At 43.7% G+C, this 17617-nt stretch overlaps 1 protein-coding gene across 3 annotated transcripts in view; it reads left to right on the forward strand.

Moving 5' to 3' along the window:
* The first annotated feature begins 339 nt into the window (after window positions 1-339).
* The window catches only part of LOC308519957 (uncharacterized protein), a 33144-nt gene continuing 15866 nt past the window's right edge, over window positions 340-17617 (forward strand). Inside the window, exons 1-3 of one of the 3 annotated variants that reach the window (XM_081092326.1) lie at window positions 340-762; window positions 1722-1851; window positions 10021-10068. In XM_081092326.1, the coding sequence (XP_080948452.1) occupies window positions 10066-10068 (3 nt within the window). In that variant the 5' untranslated portion in view covers window positions 340-762; window positions 1722-1851; window positions 10021-10065. Of the gene's footprint in view, window positions 763-1721; window positions 1852-8994; window positions 10069-17617 lie in introns of those variants that run through there. The other 2 variants (XM_081092325.1, XM_081092327.1) reach the window with 2 other exon arrangements.

Here is a 17617-nt window from a genome sequence, read left to right on the forward strand (position 1 = left end):
TGTCTGGGTACATGTCTCATTGTCCATGTCTGACATCACACAGGTTGAGAGGTGTCTCAGGTCTTTTTCCACTGACCAGACCACCTTTACTAAAGAATTTGACAAACTTAAAATCACTCAGGGCCCTGACAAAACCCCAGCTCTCTTCCTCTCCTGCCTCACAGAGGCCTTACAGAAATTTATCACCTTAGACTCCACCTCCCCAGAGGGAGCCCATCTTCTGAACACCCATTTTCTATCCCAATGAGCCCCCAACATATGCCACAAACTTTGAAAAATAGACACAGGTCCATAAATCCCTCCAAAAGACCTCATTCACCTGACCATTAAGGGCTTTAATAATAGAGACGAGGAGACGCAAATCCAAAAACAGGTGATATCAAGCCAAGGCTGAGGCCCAGAAGGAGGCCTTCCAGCTCCTAGCCACCGCTCTCATGAACCCCAAACAAAATGCCAGTTCTCCAACCAATGGTAAGTCAGGGCCTAAAACTCCTCCGGGCCCATGCTTCAACTGTAACAAGGGAGGACACTGGACCAAGTCCTGCTAAAACCCTACACCCCAGTGTGCAAAAAGGCCACTGGAAATGATACTGTAGTCTGGCCCGTCCAGGTTGGACCTCAGCAAAGCCTCCATCTGGATCCAGTATGGAGATCCCATACCTTCCGGGACTGGCCACCCAACACTGAAACTGCCCAGGCCCTGACAAGGCCCCACAGACTTACATCACCAGGACAGAGCCTCAGGAACGATTGTGGTAGCAGGTAAGCCAATCACCTTTTAATTGACACTGGGGTAACTTATCCCTGCCTCAGTCTATATTATCGGGGTTGACAGGCTAGTCTCACAACCATTAACCTTCTTACTCTACTGCATCTTAGTAGAGACCCCTTTATTGACTCTTTTCTCCTTGTAGCTCAGTGCCCAACTGGGGCTACCGGGCATCCCCCCATAAAGCCCAGTGTCCCTGATAACAGTCACCTACCTCAGTTTCACTCTCACACCACAAAGCTGAGCCGTTACCGTGGACCCTCAATGCCTTATCTCCTCCATGACTGTCTCCTCCTCTAGACAAGAAATAGTCTCCTTTCTTGGGCTGACTGGGAACTATCCCCTCTGGTTCCCAACTTCAGTCTTCTCACAAAGCCCCTCAATGACGCAGGGAAGGGATCCCTCACTGAGCCTTTAGATCCCAAGCCCAGTATTTTCACCCCCTTAAATGCTCTGAAAACTGCTCTCACCTCAGCACCTTCTCACAACACCACCCCCTTCCCAAAGAGCACCTTGCTTTGCTGCACTTAACAGTCCTGCTATATCAGAAGCTGAACTCATCATCACCCAAACCTTAGCATGTTATCTCTAAGGAAAAATGTGGCAGTTTTAAATCCAAGTGGCTAGAGACCTGGAAAGAGGCTGCTGAGCCTGCTCCCTCCCCCCTCCCCACACACACCTTTTCTCCAGCCTCGTATGCCTATACATAATTTTCCAAAGTCTTTGGTAACTTAAACACTTTGGAGCATTGCTGGGTTAAATGATTTAAATATTTTGAAATAGCACAAAATACTGAAACATTGATTGCTAGACAAGCTTTAATTCCCCTGCTCTTAGTATTTCTTACAGAAGGTCCCTTGTACTTTGCTGAATATATATTTTCTTGACAGTATGAGTGTGTTTAAAGTGTGTTCATAAATGTAAATGCTGGTTGTTTACTTTTTGGCTACAGCTGCATATTTGTGAATGGGTAGAAGTTCTGTGTTGTCCAGTGAGCCAGGACTTGATCACCCCTGATGTCCGAAGGGGCCCCTTCTCTCCTAGGAAGCTAAAGCAGCCCCACCCACGCTCTCTCCTGTTGGGTAAGTTCTTATATCTGAGCCTAGACTTTCTTTATTTCCACCGCTCTTCACAGTTCTTGACACTGTCATTGAAACCTCAACAGGTCTTCCTGCCTGGTATTCAGGCACTTCTCTCCCCTTTTCTAGCCTTCTTAAAAGTCACACACTGCAAAGGACACCAAGTCGGGAATGATCCCGTAATACAGGGAAACAACAAAGCAGACCAGGAGGCCAAGGCAACACAGCTCAGAGGAAGCCTCCATCTCCCCAACTCTTAGCTATTCCCCATCTACCACCCTAATACCCTCCACCCATCTAACACCCTAATACCCTCCACCCATCTAACACCCTAATACCCTCCAGAGCAACTTCAGTCCCTAGTACATCTTGGGCTCCTTAGGAAGATTCAGGGTTAAAATTTCAGGAAAAATATATCCTTCCCCAGGGACAGGCCCATGATATCTTAGGGCTATTCACAACTCCCTACATATAGGATACATTTACAACTCCTGAAACCCCTCATCACATGTCCTTCCTACTGCAAGGTATCACTAAAATCTGTTCTACTTGTTACTCAGTAGATTAAACCTTCTTTCCCCACTCGTTAGTCATGGGGCCAAATCCCTTGACCAGACTGGCAGATTGACTTCACTCACAGGCCCCCTATTAAAAAACACACACAAATATCTCTTAACCTTAGTAGATACCTCTCAGGCTGGGTAGAAGCATTCCCCACTAGGTCTGAAAAGTTTTCCAAAGTCACTCAAACTCTCATTCAGCATATCATTCCCAGATTAGGCCTACCCACCCCATTACAATCAGATAATGAGCCTGCTTTCAATTCTTAAATAACTCAACAGGTCTCCTCCACTCTGAACATCTACTAGAACTAACCCCTCCACCTCCTGCGCCCCCCGCAACACCAGCCCCAATCTTCAGGCAAGGTACAAAAGGAAAATTCCTTAATTAAGTGTCAACTAACTAAATTCACTCTCCAAACTAAAGAACCTTAAACCACTATCCTACCTCTAGCCTTTATGCACATCAGGGCAATCCCCCCATGCACCCTCCTTTCTTAGTCCCTTTGAACTCATGTATGGAAGACCCTTCTCATTAGGAAACTTCCCTTCCACAGGGACCCCTCTAGGAGACTGTGTCCCCATTTTAAATCTCATCTGACAATTACTGAGAGAACGTGCTGATCAGGTCCTCCCTTGACCTTTTACAGGAGACAGTCCCCCTGCTCCTCTACAGCCAGGGCGCTAGGTCCTCCTAAAGGAAATCCATCCATCAGTGATTTACAGCTCTGATGGCAAGGCCCTTATCAGGTACTTTTAACTGCCCCAGTTGCAGCTAAACTATCAGGGCGTACCCCATGGTTCCTCCTTTCCAGATTAAAACCCATCCCCAGAACACCTCCTTCCCCTAAGTGTTAACAACCACCAGTTGGGCCCACCAGACTCCGTCTTACCCATATCCCAGAGGAAGAGAATAAATGAGTGAGCACCCCTGCATGTTCCCCCTATGTACTGATTGACCCTACCAACCCTGACTTCCCGGGAAGCCCACCTCCTCTCACAGTACAATTCCTACAGGTCCTAGCTACTGGCCCTGTCCCTTTGCATCAGGATTCTCACCCTTCTATGGGACACCCCTCTGCAAGGGGACTTCGAGTACCATGCGATGAGATTTCCTTCTTTCTAGGTCCCAAACATACCCTTTCCCCCCCTTGGGAAAAGCCTGGCCCTGGAAGTGGGGATTAGCTCTCCTCATCCTATTCCAACCCTCCTCTCCTACTCCCGTAAGGAAGTTTCTCACCTCCACTCATCTCAAACAAACACTTAACCATTCCCTCCTAAACCAGGCCAATCCAACCTTTGCCAGGGTTTGCTGGCTCTGCCTTTCCCTCTCCTCTTCAGCATATACCACCATCCCTCTCCCAATCAAGAGATGGAATTAGGCAAAAATAATTCTAGCTTCTAAGACGGAAAGGGAACTATATGTCTCAATAAGGCAGACACCCTTCTAGGTAATTATCCTACAGCCCAGGCAAATCAGGCCTCTGTTCTTTTTTTTTTTAAAATTTAGTTTTATTGCTTAAAGTATTACAAAGAGTATTATATATGTCTCCTTTTTTTCCCCCTTCTTGACATTCCCCCGGCTTCCCCTATTCCCCAGTGTCTTATGTCCATTGGTTATGCTTATATGTATGCATGCAAGTCCTTCGGTTAATCTCTTACCCCCGCTCCTGCCCCCCAACCCTCCCCAGCCTTCCCGCTGTAGTTTGATAGTCTGTTCCATGCTTCTCTGCCTCTGTATCTATTTTTGTTTATCAGTTTATAATGGTCTTTATTATCCATAAATGAGTGAGATCATGTGGTATTTTTCTTTCATTGACTGGCTTATTTCACTTAGCATAATGCTCTCCAGTTCCATCCATGCTGTTGCAAATGGTAAGAATTCCTTCTTTTTTACAGCAGCGTAGTATTCCATTGTGTAAATGTATCACAGTTTTCTGATCCACTCATCTGCTGATGGGCACTTAGGTTGTTTCCAGATCTTCGCTATGGTAAATTGTGCTGCTATGAACATAGGGATGCGTATATCCTTTCTGATTGGTGTTTCTGATTTCATGGGATATATTCCTAGCAGTGGGATTACTGGGTCAAATGGGAGTTCCATTTTTTACATTTTGAGGAAACTCCATACTGTCTTCCATAGTGGCTGCACCAGTCTGCATTCCCACCAGCAGTGCACAAGTGTCTCCTTTTCTCCACATCCTCTCCAGCACTTGTCGTTTGTTGATTTGTTGATGATAGCCATTCTGACAGGTGTGAGATGGTAGCTCATTGTTGTTTTGATTTGCATCTCTTGGATGATTAGTGACTTTGAGCATGTTTTCATATGTCTCTTGGCTTTCTGAATGTCCTCTTTTGAAAAGTGTCTATTTAGGTCCTTTGCGCATTTTTTGATTGGATTGTTTATCTTCCTTCTGTTAAGTTGTATGAGATCCCTATAAATGTTAAGAGATAAAACCCTTATCAGTGATAACATTGGCAAATAAGTTCTCCCATGCAGTGGGCTTTCTTGTTGTTTTGTTGATGGTTTCTTTTGCTGTGCAGAAGCTTTTTATTTTGATGTAGTCCCACTTGTTTATTTTCTCTTTAGTTACCAATGCCCTAGGAGCAGTATCCCTGAAGAAATTGCTTTGGCATATGTCTGAGATTTTGTTACCTTTGGATTCCTCTAGTATTTTTATGGTTTCCCATCTTACATTTAAGTCCTTTATCCATTTTGAGTTTATTTTTGTATATGATGTAAGTTGGTGGGCTAGTTTCATTTTTTTTGCATGTATCTGTCCAATTTCCCCAACACCATTTATTGAAGAGACTGTCTTGACTTCATTGTATGTTCTTGTCTCCATTGTCAAATATTAATTGAGCATATTGGTTCGGGTCGATTTCTGGGTTCTCTATTCTATTCCATTGATCTATATGTCTGTTCCTGTGCCAGTACCAGGCAGTTTTGAAAACAGTGGCTTTGTAATACAGCTTGATATCTGGTATTGAGATCCCACCTACTTTATTCTTCTTTCTCAAGATCGCTGCAGCTATTCGGGGTCTTTTTTTTTCTTCCCCCAGATGAATTTTTGGAGCGTTCGTTCTAGGTCTGTGAAATATGCTGTTGGTATTTTATTGGGAAGTGCATTGAATTTATAGATTGCTTTGGGTAGTATGGACATTTTAATGATGTTGATTCTACCAGTCCATGAACATGGTATGTTCTTCCATCTGTTTATGTCTTCTTCTATCTCTTTTTCCAACGTCCTGTAGTTTTCTGAGTAGAGGTCTTTTGCCTCTTTAGTTAAGTTTATTCCTAGGTAGCTTAATTTTTTTGGTGTGATGGTAAAATGGTATTGTTTTTTTAGTCTCTCTTTCTGTAAGTTCACTATTGGTGCATAGAAATGCCATAGATTTCTTGGTGTTAATTTTGTATCCTGCTACATTGCCAAATTCATTTATCAAGTCTAATAGTTTTTTGATGGAGTCTTTAGGGTTTTTTATGTACAATATCATGACATCTGCGAATAAGGACAGTTTTACTTCTTTTCCAATTTGGATGCCTTTTATTTCTTCTTCTTGTCTAATTGCAATGGCTAATACTTCCAGTACCATGTCGAACAGGAGTGGTGAGAGTGGGCATCCCTGTCTTGTTCCTGTTCTTAAGGGAAATGGTGTTAGTTTTTGCCCATTGGGTATGATGTTGGCTGTGGGCCTGTCATATATGGCTTTTATTATGTTGAGGTATGATCCTTCTACTCTCGCCTTGCTGAGAGTTTTTATCAAAAATGGGTGTTGGATTTTGTCAAATGCTTTTTCTGCATCAATTGATATGACCATGTGGTTTTTTTCTTTCAATTTGTTTATGTGATGTATCACATTTATTGATTTGCGGATATTGTACCATCCTTGCATCCCTGGGATAAATCCTACTTGGTCATGGTGTATGATCTTTCTGATGTACTGCTGGATCCGATTTGCTTTGATTTTGTTGAGGATTTTGGCATCTATGTTCATCTATGTTCATTAGGCCTCCATTCTTTTCCCTGCTTATATTCTATCTCTTACTAAGGTAGCTCCTTCCTCCCTCCCAGTCACAGGTCCTATCACTCTACCCACCCCACAAATCGCCCAAGCCCCCATATGTTTAACAAGGTCACAGGGCAGTTTAACAATAGGCCATCTCCCATCATCACCTTGCAACACCACAGTTAACCTAGAACTACCAAACGACCATTGGTCCCAAGGGGTGACTACCAGGTCTCCCCAGAAACCAATGGTTATTTCCTATAGCTGGACTGTTTTACTTATCCAACCATCCAGGCCCCAGGCTTCCATAGCTCCTTTCCTTCCCTTTTGCTTTCCCCTTGGATAATGGCCCATTCTCGCATTCCTGCCACTTTCACTGCAATAGACTCTCAACCATTTATCTGTCACTCTTATTGGTAATGCCATGGCGACTACCCTCTCGGCTTGGAGGTCGGAACTGGGAAAAGGAAAGAAACCTCATACCCTTTAGTCCACCTCTTGTCTCTATACCTTTCACCCTGTCTCCATGATCAGGGATTTTTCTTCCTCTATGGGGATAACACATATATACATCTTCCTCCTAATCAGCTGGTCAGGAACCTGTACTCTTGTCTATCTCTCACCCAATGTAGATGTGGCCCCCAATAATCAGTCTTTACCTGTCCCGATAGCCCATCATATCCGACACAAGAGGGCAGCCCAGATAACCCCTCTCCTCCTAACCCTTGGCATCACAGCAGGGCCTGGAACTGCCATAGGGAGCTTAACCACTGCTCTACCTATTTTGAAATCCTGTCTCAGGACCTACCAGAAAGCTGTGGATGCATAGCAAGGGGCAAAACTGGGAAAACAAAAACCTCCCCACCAGAGTAACCTATCCTTCCCTTTCATATCACTAGTCAGGCAACTTAGACCCTGAGCTTTCCCTCCATAAAGATAACCTTTAGGCCTCAGGTGTATTTCAGCTCCAGGCCCAGAAAAGCAGCCAAACCAGACAAGTGACGCTGCAGCAACCTCAGGATGAGCTTTTACCTCCCAAATCACTCAACAGGGGACTTCGAGTACCATGCGATGAGATGTCCTTCTTCTTAGAGCCTTCACCAACCAGTCTCTCAGGGAAATCATGTTGTTGCTATCCCTCTCCAGTCCACCACTATCAAAATCTATTCCCCTGTGCGCTCGACGTCCCTCCTCAGCAGGAAGTCAGTACAGAAGATAGGACCTTCCTCCATATTCCATAAAACAAAAAGGCTGGAATGTTAGGTCTGATCAAACAATTGAATCCATACCCTCTCCCCTGGTTACTGAACTTTAGGCCACTTCACAATGGACATTCCACTTACTTAGGCCACATTCCACTTTCTAAGACCATTATCTCTCCCCTTCACAGTTTCCTAGAATCCACACCTGCACAGAAAATTCTCCACCCAGAAAAAGCCCACCTAGAGTCCTTTAAAAACCTCTGCCTCCCCATCTTTGGGTGCTAGTGCCATTTGGGTGCTCAGCCAATCTGGTCTCCAGATGACCTTATAAAGTTATAATCCCTTACCATCTTGGCCTCGTGTGTTCCTCCTTCGGCAACCCTAACATCGTGTCTCCCAGAAACAGGCCTACCTTAGCATCTGTCATATTTGGTCGCTGAGCTGTGAAAGCAGCAAGGCCTTGGCGCAGATGCAGGGCTGCACTTCAGAGCACAGCAGTTGGGCTCCTTGGTCAATTAAGCTCCTTGTTGTGCAGGTTTGTGAGGTACATTCTCATAGCCACCTCATCACCTAGCAAGGGGCAGAGCTGGAATTCAGACAGGTCTTTTGCTTCCAGAGACTAGAGCACAACCACTGCACTAAATCAGGATTTTAAATCAGGATTTTAAAAAGATTCCCAGGTGATTCTAATGTGCAACCAAGGTTGAGAACCCACTGATCTATAGATATAGTATTTCCAAAGGTAACTTCAATAATAGATCCATTACAGATCATTTCACTTCCACGCTTTGCTCCAAGGGCAGGTTCCTGCCTGAAACCTTGCCCTCCAGGAAACAGCTGGGGGAGGGCGCAGCCATTTCCAAGACAACCCCTGCAGGACTGACTTCCTTCAGGTTGGTTGCGCTTCTGGCTGTGATGTTACACCCAGGGTTTTTATATAAGTAGATAAGGTACAAAACTGCCATTCCCCCAGAACAATATCTCAATCCATTGACATTTTGCTTCCTGACAATAAACTCATAAAAATTCTCGTGAGGTTGGAATGATTCTTACATTGATGGAACCCAGTTTCAGATAAATCTCATTATTGCTGGATTAAACTGTAACTGTGGTGGCAACAGGAATGGCACCAGGTGTCTGACTGGGCTCAGACTAAATGTGGGTTCAGCAACCTGGGTACTTGGGTTCTGGCTAGAAAATAATTCAGAGCAAGACCCAAAGAGTAAGAGAACATTTACTGGTTAAATTACAGAGGTGTGAGAAGTAAGTCTTAGAGGAAATGGGCTTAGAAAAGGAGTTAAGGAGGTAACAGAAGCGCCCTTGGAGCTTGGGAGCAGAAGCTAATGGTAATCTGCCTGGGGGAGGAGGAGAAGGAGGGGAAGGGGAAGATACAGGTGTGCTCCAGGGAGAGAGAGCGCACTGGGTCCTCCTTCCTAAAGGTTTTAAGGGTGGAGATTTCAGGGGAGGTCCCAGGGGAAGAGCTGAATGGAATATTCTGTAGCTTTCCAGGTGTGTCCATTCAGGGATGTGGCCTCCACTGATGGATTGGCCAGCACCAGGACAGGGGTCATTATTCAGTGCAGCTGGTCCTGATGTCAGCCCTGGCATTTTGCTGCTTATCTGGGCCTGGAGCTAGAGGAGGAAAAGTCACCCTGGGGACCAGGCCCCACCCTACAATTGGTTGCCCATTGCTGGACACCTGGGTTTCCCACCATGGTGACCTCTGTGCCTGGCCCGTCTCCTTGCTCTGGGTAGGTCTGTGGAACTGCCCACAAGATAACCACAAGTAAAGGGTGGCTCATGGCCTCAGAAGAGCATGGTTGAATCACCAGCGGGAACAGATTTTCATGTGAAAAACATTTTCTAAAGTTAACCATTGAAAATACACAGAAGTCACTTTTCACGCTGGAAATGATGGCTTGTTACTGGATTCAATGCTCTTTTTGGGAATCTGGCAGTAGTTCTGGAAGGATACCACCCTAAGGCATCCCTGGTCCCTGAGCCTGTGCACCTTTTTGGAAAATGCACATGTCAGACTCCAGCTGTCAACAAAGATGAAAATGGAGCCAGATTCCTTAGGTGCCTTTTCAGTGTGTGTGTTTGCAGGGAAGGACCACTGTTCCCTGGGGACGCTCAGCGCTGCCTCTCAGTGCAAATGTCCCTGGACAGGAGATCTGCCTGCTTTGGGCTCAGGCCTGTGCACCTCAGGCGCTAGGGGCAGGTGGTGCAAAGTGTCTGTCAACAGAGCTGGGCGCCAGGTGGGTGGAGCTGCAGCGGGGGCGGGTGGTTGGGGCTATTGGGGGGCAGGTGGGTGGGGCTACGCTCTGCCACCACCCGGAAGTTCACTCAGATTTAATATCCCTTGTTCTTCCTTCATTTGTCCATCTGCCATCTGTAAGGCGTTGGGAGCTGCAGGCGGGACTCGGGGGGCCCAGGATCCAGAAATGGTGAGTGTGCGGCCGGGCGCGGGGACGGGGAGGGGGCGCGGGTGGAGCCGCCGTGGCGGGACCGTCTCTCCACGGTCAGGTCCGGAGCCTGCGGACCGAGGCGCCGGGGGCTCCGCTGAAACTGCAGGCCCCTCGGGCTCGCAGGGTGGGGCCCAGCCGGCACCCGGGCGTCCAGTGTGTCCCCGCGGCAGGGCCTTGGGCTGCGGAGCGCGTCTGGGCAGCTCTGCACCCTCATCCCCGATGCTCCGCAGTCGGTGCGGTGACCACGGGGAGGGTCATGGGGACAATGGTGACTCGGTCCCCGCGGTTCGTGCACGGGAGGAGCTGTTGTCTGTGGGGCCCCCGTCCCTCCTTTCTCCCCAGAAGGACCCCGTTTTCTCCTGAGTTTTGATGTTTGTGGAGCAGGCTCTCAAGTCCACCCCCAGCCCCCCAGGCCTAGCTCTGCAACAAGTGCCTGCATTTCCAGTCTGTCCCCCGAATCCTAACCGCCATCTTCCTTCTCTGACTCACAGCGTCTTATCAGCTATTTGTTTTGTGGTGCTTTTCAAACCATTAAACACAAACTTCAGCTGCGTAAGTGGAAGGTTAACTGGCTTGATTCCCCATTCCCGAATAGGGCTGCATCCCATCTAGGAAATAGAATCTCAGAGCAGCTGTTCACAATGGAAGGCGTTTACAACAGGCAGAAAGGAAGTGGCTTTGAGAGGTTATTAGTGAAAGAAAAGAGGGGATTGCTTCAGGCAGGGTCACCCTTCCTTAGGGGAAGGAACAGCAGGAGTCTTTAGGCAGATTAGTGTGGAACAGCAAGTTGCAGTGACTGGGCTAAAACTTTACTCCTGGGAGAGGTGAAACTGCAGTTACCTACAGTCCTGCACCCTGAGCCTGGGGAGGACATCTGGAGGCAGGTTTGTTGTTTTCAGTTCGCTTACACTAAGCTGCAGGGTGTAGCCTGCTACACACCTAAGCCATATGGTGTAGCCTGTGGGTCCTAGGCAACAAACCTGTACAACATGCTACTGTACTGAATACTGTAGGCAATTGTGATGCAATGGTAGGAAGCATTTATGAAAAGGTGCAGTAAAAATGTGGTGTGCAAGGTAGAAAATGGTACATCCGTGTGGGGACTAACCCTGAATGGGCTCCAGGACTGGAGGCTGCTCTGCAGGAGCCAGTGATCGGGTGAGTGAATATGAAGGACTAGGACGTTACTGTACTCGACTGTAGACTTATTCACACTGTACACTTAGGCCAGGAAATTCACAAAAAACAGATTCCTCAAGCCCAGGAGGCAATGATGCAATCAAAAGGCACAGTGAACACCAGACCTCTGAGGCTGCTGCCGGCATAAACAACATACTGTTTCACAGCAAAGTTTTCTTTCACTAAGTAGAAAGCACACAACGATAAAGAGGATAGTATAGCAAATGCATAAACCAGTTTCTCATCATCAAGTATTCTATGCAGTGAAGGTAACTGTGTGTGCTGGACTTTCATAGGACTGGCAGCCCAGGAAGCTTGTTTACACCAGCGTCATCATAAACATCTGAGTAATGCATTTCCCTATGACATTGTGATGTGTGTGACATCACTAGGTGACTGCAATTTTTCAAATCCACTGTAATCTTTTTTTTTTTATAGAAGGGATTTTATTCTTCATTAAGTTACAATTGACATACAACATTATATTAGTTTAAGGTGTACAGCATAATGACTTGATATGTGTATGTATTGTGAAATGACCATCACAATAAGTCTAGTTAGCATCTGTCATCATACATAATTACAGAAATTTTTTTCTTGAAAAGAGAACTTTTATGGTTTACTCTCAGCAACTTATAATTGTAAGTTTGTACCTTTTGGCAGCCTTCATCCATTTGACCCCCACCTCACCTCCGAACCCCACGCCTGCAACCTCTAGCAACCATCAGCCTGTGCTCTGTATCTATGGAGTTCCTTTTTTAAAGGTTCCACAGATAAGTGAGAGCACATGGCATTTCTCTTTTTCTGACTTATTTCACAAAGCATCCTGTCCTCAAGGTCCATGAATGTGTTGTTACAAGTGGCAGGATTTCTATTTCTAATGGCTGAATAATACCGTAATAGTCCTCTGTGTGTGTGTGTGTGCGCGTGCGCGCGCGCGCGACATTTTCTTTTTTTTTATATTGTTTAAATTACATATATCTCTTTCTTCCCTATTGACACCTCCCCCTGCTACCCCCACGAAAAGCCCCCATTGCCCCAGTGTCCATGTCCATTGGTTATGCTAATATGCGTGCATACAAGTCCTTTGGTTTCTTTCTGAGGTTGGACTGTCCAGAGTTTCTTAGTCTCTGGATCTATTTTTGTTCATCAGTTTATGTTCATTATATCCCACTTATGAGTGTGATCATGTGATGTTTATCTTTCTCAGAAAGGCTTATTTTGCTTAGCATTATGCTCTCCAGGTCCATCCATGCTGTTGCAAATGGTAAAAGTTCCTTTTTTATAGCAGCTTAGTATTCCAGTGTGTAGATGTACCACTACACAATGAGGTTTTTTTAAAAATATATTTTATTCATTTTTTACAGAGAGGAAGGGAGAGAGATAGAGAGCCAGAAACATCGATGAGAGAGAAACATCGATCAGCTGCTCCTGCACATCTCCCACTGGGGATATGCCCTCAAGCAAGGTACATGCCCCTGACTGGAATCGAACCTGGGACCCTTCAGTATGCAGGCTGATGCTCTATCCACTGAGCCAAACCGGTTTTGGCATACAATGAGTTTTTGAATCCACTCATCTACTGATGGGCACTTAGGATGTTTCCAAATCATGCACCATTTTCTTTAAATAATATATTTTTTTTAAAACTCACACTGGAGGATATTTTTCCATTGATTTTTGGAGAGAGCGGAAGAGAAAGGGAGAGGCAGAGAGAAATATTGATGTGAAAGAAATGCATTGCTAGTTGCCTTCTGCATGCACCCCAACCAGGGCCCAGGCTGGGAAGGGTGCTTGCATCCAAGGTGTGCCATTGGCCAGAATCAAACCGGGACCCTTCAGTACATAGGCGGATGCTCTATTCACTGAGTGATATTGCCTAGGGCTTAAACTTTTTTTTCAATAAGTTGACATAATATATTAGCTTTAGGTGTCAACCTAGTGATTAGACATGACATAACTTACGAAGTCTTACACCCATCAGATACCACACATAGTTAATAGAATATTATTGACTCTATTTCTTATGCTCTACTTTATATCCCCCTGACTATTTTGTAACTACCAATTTGTACTTCCTTTTTGTTGTTCTTGTTTATGTTTGTTAGTCCTCACTTGAGGATGCTTTTCCATTGATTTTTTAGGGAGACTGGAAGAGAGAGGGAAAGATAGAGAAAAACATTGATGTAAGAGAGAAACACATCAATTGGTTGCCTTCTGCATGAGCCCTGAACAGAGCTGGGCCGAGGACGAGCCTGCAACCAGGGTACATGCCCTTGACTGGAAGTGAACCTGGGACCTTTTGGTCTGCATGCTGATGCTCTGTCCACTGAGCCAAACCAGCTAGGGTGTGTGCTTCCTTTAAAAAAAAAAAAAGTAATTCCTAATTGTTGAAAGTATTACATACATCGCCTTTTTTCTTCAATTGGTTTCCCCCCACCCCGCCTGTCTTGCCCCCTATCCTAGGTATTTAACACCTTTTTGTCTGTGTCCATGGGTTATGCATATATGCATGTAAGACTGTTAGTTGATTAGCTCCCACTCATCCATCCTCCCCCCACCAACCGCCTGAGATTCCACACTCTCTTCCAGGCTCTCATGTCTCTGGATCCACTCTTTTTATCAGTTTACTAGAGGCCTGGTGCACGAATTCATGCACAGATGGTGTCTAGCCAGCCTGCCCCGATGGGGGTGAGGCCAGCCGGGGGGGGGGGCCCCTCACCCCTGATCACGCCAGTTGGCTAGCCACAGTGCATGTCATAGCGACTTGTTCTGGTGTTCCAGTTGCTTTTTAAATATAGAGATTTTTTGTTACTTAGATTCCACATATGAGAGAGATCATGTGATACTTGTCTTTTTCTGACTGAGTTATTTCACTTAGCATGATATTGTCCAGGTTCCTTCATATTGTCTCAAATGGTAAGAGATTTTTTTTTTTTTTTACCGCTGCTTAGAATTCTGAGGTATAAATGTACCACAGTTTTTTTATCCACTCATCTACTTATGGGCACTTGGGCTGTTTGCAGATCTTAGCTATTGTAAATTATGCTGTTGTGAACATAGGGGTACATACATTGTTTCTAATTGGTGTTTCAGGTTTTTTTGGATATATTCCCAGAAGTGGGATCATCAATAAAGAAATTAAAAAACAATTTTTTAAAAAGAATTCCTTCTTTTTTACCACAGTAGATTCCTTCTTTTTTACCGTTGTGTATATGTACCACAGTTTTTTAATCCATTCATCTACTGATGGGCATTTAGGCTATTTCCAAATCTTAGTTATGGTGAATTATGTCGCTATGAACATAGGGGTGCATATATCCTTTCTGCTTGGTGTTTCTAGTTTCTTGGGATATATTCCTAGAAGTGGGATCACTGGGTCAAATGGGAGTTCCATTTTTAGTTCTTTGAGGATACTCCGTACTTTTGTCCACAGTGGCTGCACCAGTCGCCATTCCCACCAGCAGTGAAGGAGGGTTTTTTTTCTCTCCAAATCCTCTCCAGCACTTGTCTTTTGTTGATTTGTTGATGATAGCCATTCTGACAGGTGTGAGATGATACCTCATTGTTGTTTTGATTTGCATCTCTCAGATGATTAGTGACTTTGAGCATGTTTTCACATGTCTCTTGGCTTTCTGAATGTCCTCTTTTGAAAGTGTCTATTTAGGTCCTTTGTCCATTTTTTGATTGGATTGTTTATCTTCCTTTTGTTAAGTTGTATGAGTTCCTTGTAAATGTTTGAGATTAAACCCTTATCAGTGATAACATTGGCAAATATGTTCTCCCATGCAGTGGGCTTTCTTGTTCTTTTGTTGATGGTTTCTTTTGATGTGCAAAAGGTTTTTATTTTGATGTAGTCCCATTTGCTTATTTTCTCTTTAGTTTCCATTGCCCTAAGAGTGGTATCAGTGAAGAAATTGCTTTGGCATATGTCTGAGAATTTGCTGCCTGTGAATTCCTCTAGTATTTTTATGGTTTCCCATCTTATATTTAAGTCTTTTATCCATTTTGAATTTATTTTTATGTATGGTGTAAGTTGATGGTCTCATTTCATTTTTGCATGTATCTGTCCAATTTTCCCAACACCATTTATTGAAGAGGCGGTCTTAACTCCATTGTATGTTCATGCCTCCTTTGTCAAATATTAATTGAGCATAGTGGTTTGGGTCGATTTCTGGGTTTTCTATTCTATTCCATTGATCTATATGTCTGGTCTTGTGCCAGTACCAGGCTGATTTGAGAACAGTAGGTTTGTAATAACAGCTTGATATCTAGTATTGAGATCCCACCTATTTTATTCTTCTTTTTCAGGATCACTGCAGCTATTCGGGGTCTTTTTTTATTCCAGATGAATTTCTGGAAAGTTCATTCTAGGTCTGTGAAATGTGCCGTTGGTTTTTTAATGGTGAGTGCATTGAATCTATAGATTGCTTTGGACAGTATGGACATTTTAATGATGTTGATTCTCCGAATCCATGAACATGGTATGTTCTTCCATCTGTTTATGTCTTACTCTCTCTTTTTTTCAGTGTCATGTAGTTTTCTTCATATAGGTCTTTTACCTCCTTAGTTTATTCCTAGGTATCTTAATTTTTTTGGTGTGATGGTAAATGAGATTGTTTTTTTAGTCTCTCTTTCTGTAAGTTCACTATTGGTGTATAGAAATGCCATAGATTTCTTAGCGTTAATTTTGTGTCCTACATTGCCAAATTCATTTATTAAGTCTAATAATTTTTTGATGGAGTCTTTAGGGTTTTCTATGTACAGTATCATGTTATCTGCAAATAAGGACAGTTTTGATTCTTCTTTTCCAATTTGGATGCCTTTTATTTCTTCTTCTTGTCTAATCACAATGGCTAGTACTTCCAATACTGTGTCCAACAGGAGTGATGAGAGTGGGCATTCCTGTCTTCTTCCTATTCTTAGGGGAAATGGTTTTAGTTTTTGCCCATTGGGTATGATGTTGGCTGTGGGTTTGTCATATCTTATTATGTTGAGGTATGATCCTTCTGTTCCCGCCTTGCTGAGAGTTTTTATCAAGAAAGGGTGTTGTATTTTGTCAAATGCTTTTCCGCATCAATTGATATGACTGTGTGATTTTTATCTCTCATTTGTTTATGTGATGTATCATGTTTATTGATTTGCAGATATTGTAGCATCCTTGCATCCTCAGAATAAATCCTACTTGGTCATGGTGTATGATCTTTCTGATGTACTGCTGGACCCAATTTGCTAGAATTTTGTTGAGGATTTTGGCATCTATGTTCAGGAGGGATATTGACTTGTAATTCTCTTTCATTGTGTTGTCTTTATCTGGTTTTGGTATTAGGGTGATGCTGGCTTCATAGAATGAGCGTGGAAGTGTTCCTTCCTCTTGAATTTTTTGGAATAGTCTGAAGAGGATAGGTTTTAGTTCTTCCTTGAATGTTTGGTAGAACTCCCTTGTGAAGCTCTCTAGCTCCAGGCTTTTGATTGCTGGAAGTTTTTTGATATGACTGCTTCAATTTCTTCCATAGTTATCAGCTTATTGAGAATTTTAGATTCTTCCTGATTGAGTTTTGGAAGGTTGTATTTTTCTAAGAATATGTTCATTTTCTCCATGTTGTCTAGTTTGTTGGTTTAGAGTTGTTCTTAGTAATTTTTAACAATCCTTTGTATTTCTGTGGGCTCTGTTGTTATTTCACCTCTTTCATTTCTGATTTTGTTTATTTGGGTCCTCTCTCTTTGCTTCTTGGTGAGCCTGGCTAGTGGTTCATCAATCTTGTTTATCCTTTCAAAGAACCAGCTCTTGGTTTCATTGATCTTCTGAATTGTTTTTTGGTCTCTATGTCATTTATTTCTGCTCTGATTTTTATTATCTCCTTCCTTCTGCTCACTCTGGGCTTTCTTGTTACTCTCTTTCTAATTCTTTAAGTTGTAGAGTTAGATGATTTACTACCATTTTTTCTTGGGTTTTTTTTTGTGTTTTTTTTTTTGAGGTAGGTCTGTAGAGCTATGAACCTCCCCTTCAGGACTGCTTTCATTGTGTCCCATAGATTTTGGATTGTTGTGTTTTTATTGTCATTCGTTTCCTGGATGTTTTTAATTTCTCCTTTGATCTCTTTGGTAACCCAATCATTGTTTAATAGCATGCTATTCAGCTTCCAAGTGTTTGAATTTTTTGGATTGTTTTCATTGTAATTTATATCTAATATTATGCCATTGTGATCTGAGAAGATGCTTGATATGATTTCAATTTTCTTGGATTTGGAGAGACTTTGCTAATGACCCAATATGTGGTCTATTTTTGAAAATGTCCCATGTGCACTTGAGAAGAACGTATATTCTGTGTCTTGGGGGTGAAATGTTC

This window comes from Myotis nattereri (assembly GCF_964212035.1).
Source record: "Myotis nattereri genome assembly, chromosome: 5".
Taxonomy (NCBI): domain Eukaryota; kingdom Metazoa; phylum Chordata; class Mammalia; order Chiroptera; family Vespertilionidae; genus Myotis; species Myotis nattereri.